The sequence below is a fragment of the Diabrotica undecimpunctata genome, chromosome 1, assembly GCF_040954645.1.
Source record: "Diabrotica undecimpunctata isolate CICGRU chromosome 1, icDiaUnde3, whole genome shotgun sequence".
Taxonomy (NCBI): domain Eukaryota; kingdom Metazoa; phylum Arthropoda; class Insecta; order Coleoptera; family Chrysomelidae; genus Diabrotica; species Diabrotica undecimpunctata.
Window position 1 is genome coordinate 125,043,353 of NC_092803.1, and position 5,946 is coordinate 125,049,298.

At 32.5% G+C, this 5,946-nt stretch overlaps 1 protein-coding gene across 1 annotated transcript; it reads right to left on the reverse strand.

Annotated features, from left to right (window-relative positions):
- Positions 1–333: 333 nt before the first annotated feature.
- LOC140434876 (uncharacterized) lies at positions 334–5,556 on the reverse strand. Its single transcript, XM_072523473.1, has 2 exons — positions 4,029–5,556; positions 334–3,926 (listed from the first exon to the last, which is right to left on the reverse strand). The coding sequence occupies exons 1-2, from the start codon at positions 5,554–5,556 to the stop codon at positions 334–336; spliced, it is 5,121 nt and encodes a 1,706-aa protein (XP_072379574.1).
- Between the last annotated feature and the right edge of the window lie 390 nt (positions 5,557–5,946).

The window sequence follows — 5,946 nt, forward strand, 5'->3', positions numbered from 1 at the left end:
TTGTGTGAGTAAATAGAATTATTTATTAACTTTTCATACAAACTAATTATTATAACATGTGAATTTGTGAAAACACTAGAAAACGTGGCGTCTTCTTGGAAATTATTTGATTTATGTCAAATTGTCAATTGCCGACTTGATCCCGTCAGATTGTTTGATCTTGAACATAAAACGCACAGACATATGACAGGCTCTATGTTGCCGCACTAAACTAATTTTCTAAAAATGTCCTAACATACTCCCGGCGTTGAAGTATGCTTCAAAATATAGTAGGAAACAAGTAAATATCAAAGCAAAAAAAACTTAGTCCCGAGATAAAACACTGCGACACTATTAATCTTCTATTGGCAGTGGAAACAAATGTCGTGTAGATCTGGTGATGAGTCCATTGGAAGTTTTGATTTCAGCTACTCGATTTTCTCCATCTTTACCAGGAAATAATTTAATTATTCTTCCCATAATCCATCTGCATGGAGGTAGATTGGTATCACGGATGATAACTAAGGATCCGGGTACAATATTGTTGGTAGAACTGTGGTGCCATTTATAGGATTGGTGTAGCTGGCTGATATATTCTTTGGAAAAGCGGTTCCAAAATCTCTGATGCAGCTGTTGAACATGTTGAAATCTGCTTAGTCGATTCACTGGGATAGGTAAGAGATTTGGTTCAGGAATGGAGACTAAAGGACGTAATGTCAAAAAGTGGGAAGGAGTTATTGGTTCCAAGTCAGATGGATCTTCTGATTTGGCAAACAATGGTCTCGAATTTAAAATACATTCAATTTGGGTAAGCAAGGTGAGAAATTCCTCATATGTCAAATTTATATTCTTAAGCGTTCTTTTCATATGAAACTTCATTTGTTTCACTGCTGATTCCCATAAACCCCCAAAATTTGGGCTATAAGGTGGGGAAAAATGCCAAATGATATTTTTTGTTAAAGCAAAATCATTAATTTTATTTTGGTTTTCATATAAAAAGGTTTTGATAGACCTCAACTCTTTATTAGCGGCTCTAAAGGTTGAACCATTATCAGAGTAAACATTGGTAGGAATTCCTCTTCGTGATAAAAATCTCTTAAAACATGCAAGAAAACATTCAGTTGTCATATCAGTGAGTAATTCCAAGTGTACAGCTTTTGTTACAAAACAAACATATACACAAACATAACATTTTAAAATTTTACTTCCACGACCTTTTTTTTCTTTCAGTGGAAATGGACCTGCATAATCAAGTCCTACGTTTTCAAAAGGATAGGCAGGAATAATGCGTTCATTGGGTAAAGGTCCCATTTTTACACAATTGTGAGGAGGTTTCACACGAAAACATTTAACACATTGTCTTACAATTTGCTTTACTAATACCTTGCCAGAAATAGGCCAATATTGTTGTCTGATTAATGACAATAGAAGCTGTGGTCCAGGATGCAAATTACTGACATGGTAGTGTGTACAAATTAACTTGGTTAATACATGAAATTTCGGCAATAGGATTGGTGTTTTTACATTTTCTGGCAATGTTGAATGCCTAAGTCTACCACCTACTTTAATTAATCCTTTATCTAATATGGGAGACAAATGAAGCAATCTGGATTTTTTGCTCAATGGTTTATCATTTAACAAACATAAAATTTCATCATGAAAGGATTCTGCCTGCACAAGTTTGATCAATAGCAGAAATGAATCATTGGTTTCATGGACAGTTAAAAGTAAGCTTGGGGCTCTTGTCTTATTTTTAATATTTCTAATAAAACGCATTACATAAGAAAAAACTCTTTTCATTTTATGCAAATTGGAAAATCTGGTAATAAAATTAGTAATCCAGCTGTTCTGAACAGTGGACTGAAGTGATACTTGAACAGATCGTTTAAGCTCTGGTAATTCAATTACTTCATCAGTTGAATCATTAGGCCACAAATCAGGATGTTGTCTTAAAAACTGCGGTCCCTGGAACCACAGTTGTGATTCAAGAAAGGATTCAGGAAAGATTCCACGACTAGCTATATCTGCGGCATTTTCCTTTGTATTGATATAATGCCAACTATCACTACTGGTGAGTGATTGTATTTTTGTTACCCTGTTGGCAACAAATACTTGTAACTGGCTAGGTTCCAGTTTTAGCCAACTTAATACAATTTTTGAGTCAGACCACATGTATATCGGCATATTTAGAATTGATAAAGATTTGGTGACCTTGTCAATTAATTGGGACCCTAACAAAGCTGCACACAATTCAAGTTTAGGTATTGTTATTGATTTGATAGGAGCGACCTTTGTTTTTGAACACAGAATGTGAGAATGGTATTTGCTTTCTGGATCTATGCTGCATACATAAATACAACTTGCATAAGCATGCATTGAAGCATCACAAAAGCAATGGATGCTTGTAAGTTTATGACCTGATCCAAGTACTGGTCTTGGAACGTGTAATTTATTTAGACATGGTAGTTGATTATACAGTTTGGTCCAACTGTTATTTAATTCTGGAGGGATTATTTCATCCCATGGTTTTTGAAGTCGAAATAGAGTTTGAATTATTAGTTTAGCAATTAATATAACTGGACTTAGCAGACCTAAAGGATCATAAATTTTGGAAATGATAGATAATATTTGGCGTTTAGTAAATAAATGATTGGAATTTTCAGTAAGAGAAATTTTGAAGCAAAGAATATCTTGTTGACTCATCCATTGGATTCCAAGAGTTTTAAAACTATCAGAATCTCCTATGTTAATAACATTGTTGGAAATATCATTACAATTAATGTTAAGAATGGTTTCAGGATTATTGGAAATCCATTTTCTCAAAATAAATTTTCCAGACTCTAAAATTTTAAAAATATCATTACATCTCATTTGTAACTCTTGTAAATTGTTTGATCCTGTCAACAGATCATCTACATAAAAATCTTCTAATATGGATTTTGCAGCTAAAGGAAACTGAGATTCATGTTCAAAGGCTAACTGACGCATGCATCTCATTGCCAAGAATGGAGCTGATTTTTGGCCATAGGTTACAGTAGTTAATTGATACACGTCAATATTATCTGTTGGATTGTCTCTCCAGACAATTTGTTGTAGTGGTCTATTCTCTTCATGTACAATTACTTGTCGATACATTTTTGACACGTCTGCAGACACCACATATGTGTACTGCCGAAATCTAATGAGGATGTCAAAAATATCATTTTGGATTTTTGGCCCTGTGTACTGTAGGTCATTAAGAGACCATCCAGATGTAGTGGGACATGAACCATCATAAACTACTCTTAGTTTTGTGGTAAGACTGGTTTCTTTTAGTACTCCATGGTGGGGTAAAAAATATGATTTTCTAGAAGGATGTAAGCTACCAGTGGGGTTAACTTTAACCATATGTCCTAGTTCTTGATATTCCTTAATGAATTGTTTATACAAATCATTAAGTTCCCTATTTCTCGAAAATCTTTTTTCTAGTAACAAAAACCTGCTAATTGCTGTATCTAAGGATTCTCCTAATAATTCAGGTGAAAACTTAAATGGAAGCTGAACAATAAAGGGTCCATTTTCTGATCGAGTGGTAGTGGTTTCAAATATTTGCTCACAGCAAATATCATCTTTTGATGGTGGTATGGGATCTTGGATTGAATCAATTTCCCAAAATAGTTTTAACTGCTCATCTTCGGCTATAGTTCTAGTGAAATGACACACTGCATGAGTTGTCTCATAGGGGACAGCTCCGTTTACTATCCAACCCAATTTAGTGTTTTGTAAATTTGGCAAACCTTTTCCTAGGTTGATTTTTCCATCACAAAGGAGGTCCCAAAATAGGTGGGCACCAATAATAGCATCAATGCTACCAGATTCATTAAACAAAGGATCAGATAATTGAATATTGCATGGGATATTAAAGTTTTTAATATCAAAACTGGTTGAAGGAATTTGATTTGAAATAGCTGGTACAGCATAAAATATGGATGAAATACTAAAATTATTAACTCTGGAACATATTGTAATTTGACATTTTTTGGTAATATTTGATACTGTTTGATTTATACCACTAATGGCTAGGTTAGTAGGAATCATGGACATATTTAATTTTTTACAAAAACTTTCTTTTATTAAGTTTGTTTGAGCACCACTATCTAAAAATGCTCTACATGGAATTAATTCATGATTATTGGATTTAACATTAAAAACCACTGTTGATAAAAGAACTTGGGTATGTTTAATATTCATTGTTTGTGCAGAAAACTGATGGGTTACCGTTGGTGGTATCTCATCACTTTGTACACAGTTAACTGATGATGAATCTAATGGAGATTTTAAAGCAGTGTCAGTTGAATGTTGCTGACTATTTTCAAAATGTATTAATGAGTTATGTTTGGAATTACATTTTATACATGGTCTTAAAGTACATTCAGCAGCTTTATGTCCATGTCTCAAACAATTATGACACAATTTTAAATTATTGACTTTAGACAATCTATTTTTTGTATCTAATTTTAGGAATTCAATACATGAATATATTAAATGGTTACCTTTACACAAAACGCAAGACTTTCTTTCTGCAACATTAACTTGGAAAACTCTTTTTTGATATTCACCTCGACTATCACGGTTTGCATGTTTATTATTAAAACTAGAATTATTACTATAATTGTTATTAGGTTTTTGACTACTTTGGTCTTGAATTTCTTCCAAAGTGTCCACTTTTACTTTTAGAAAATTAAAAAATTCAGTTAAAGTAGGAAGCTCTTCTTTAATATGACATTCCTTCCATTCTCTATAACTTTGTTTATCTAATTTATTGGAAATAATATAAATCAATAAAAGGTCAGTTAAACTACTTTTTGTAATCTGTAAACTGTCAATGGATGACATGCTATCTGAGACACTATCTAATAAATGCCTTAAATGTTTAGGTGATTCTTTTTGGATGGAATCTAAATTGAAAATGGCTTTAATATGTTTATTGACTAATAATTTTTTATTATCATACCGCATACAGAGTGCATCCCATGCAGTCTGATAATAATTTCCTGAGAATTCAATTTTATCTACAATACGTTTGGCATATCCATCCACAGATTGTCTCAAGAGTTGAAATTTATGAATATCTGGAAGTGTGGTATTTGAATGAACTACACTGGTAAATGTGGCTTTGAATTCCAACCACTGTTCAAAATCACCTTTAAAAACAGGTATTTTCATTTTTGGCATCAAGAGATGATTTAATGAGTCTACATGTGGTGTAGAACTAGGAGGCAATGTATTAATTACTGTATTAGTGTTAATGTAATCTTTTAAAAAACTAATTGCTTTAAAATACCTATTTTCAAAAGCATCTCTTTCATCAACTTGTTCTTGTAGTTTATCTTCACTGGTAGCAATCTCAATTTGTAGTTGGATCTGATCAAATTCAACTAACAAATTGCTACCAGAGTCATGTCTTAACTGAACTTCTGATATTTCAGGTTTGCTAGATGGTGTAGCATTTTTTAATATATTCACAAAGTTCTCTAAACTTGTTAGTTTGGCTTTATAAGAACCTCTGATTCTTATATTGTTGGCTAAGCTACTCATTTTTAAGATTTATGGCAATCTTTCAAAAACAACACTTAAGAATAATAATAAGAAATACCTTGCTAGAATACTAATACTAGCTGATTGATAATCTATGGCGTTATACAATCAAAATATGGAAAAATCTGTTTATGGAAATTTAAATTCAAATACACTGTTTGATCAAATCTTAAAGATAATAGAAATGGAACAAACTCACATGTACTGATGGATTTGGATCCTCTAAATGGTAAATGGGACTGTCTTCGACCTCTGAACAGCCTCTAGTTACAACTATGGATTCTATTTTACTCACACTATCCGGCTAGAATTGACCAAAATATGTTGGATTATCTTATGGTAGATAATTTTAATTAAAGGTGTGGACTGTAAATTATCTTTTGTGTGAGT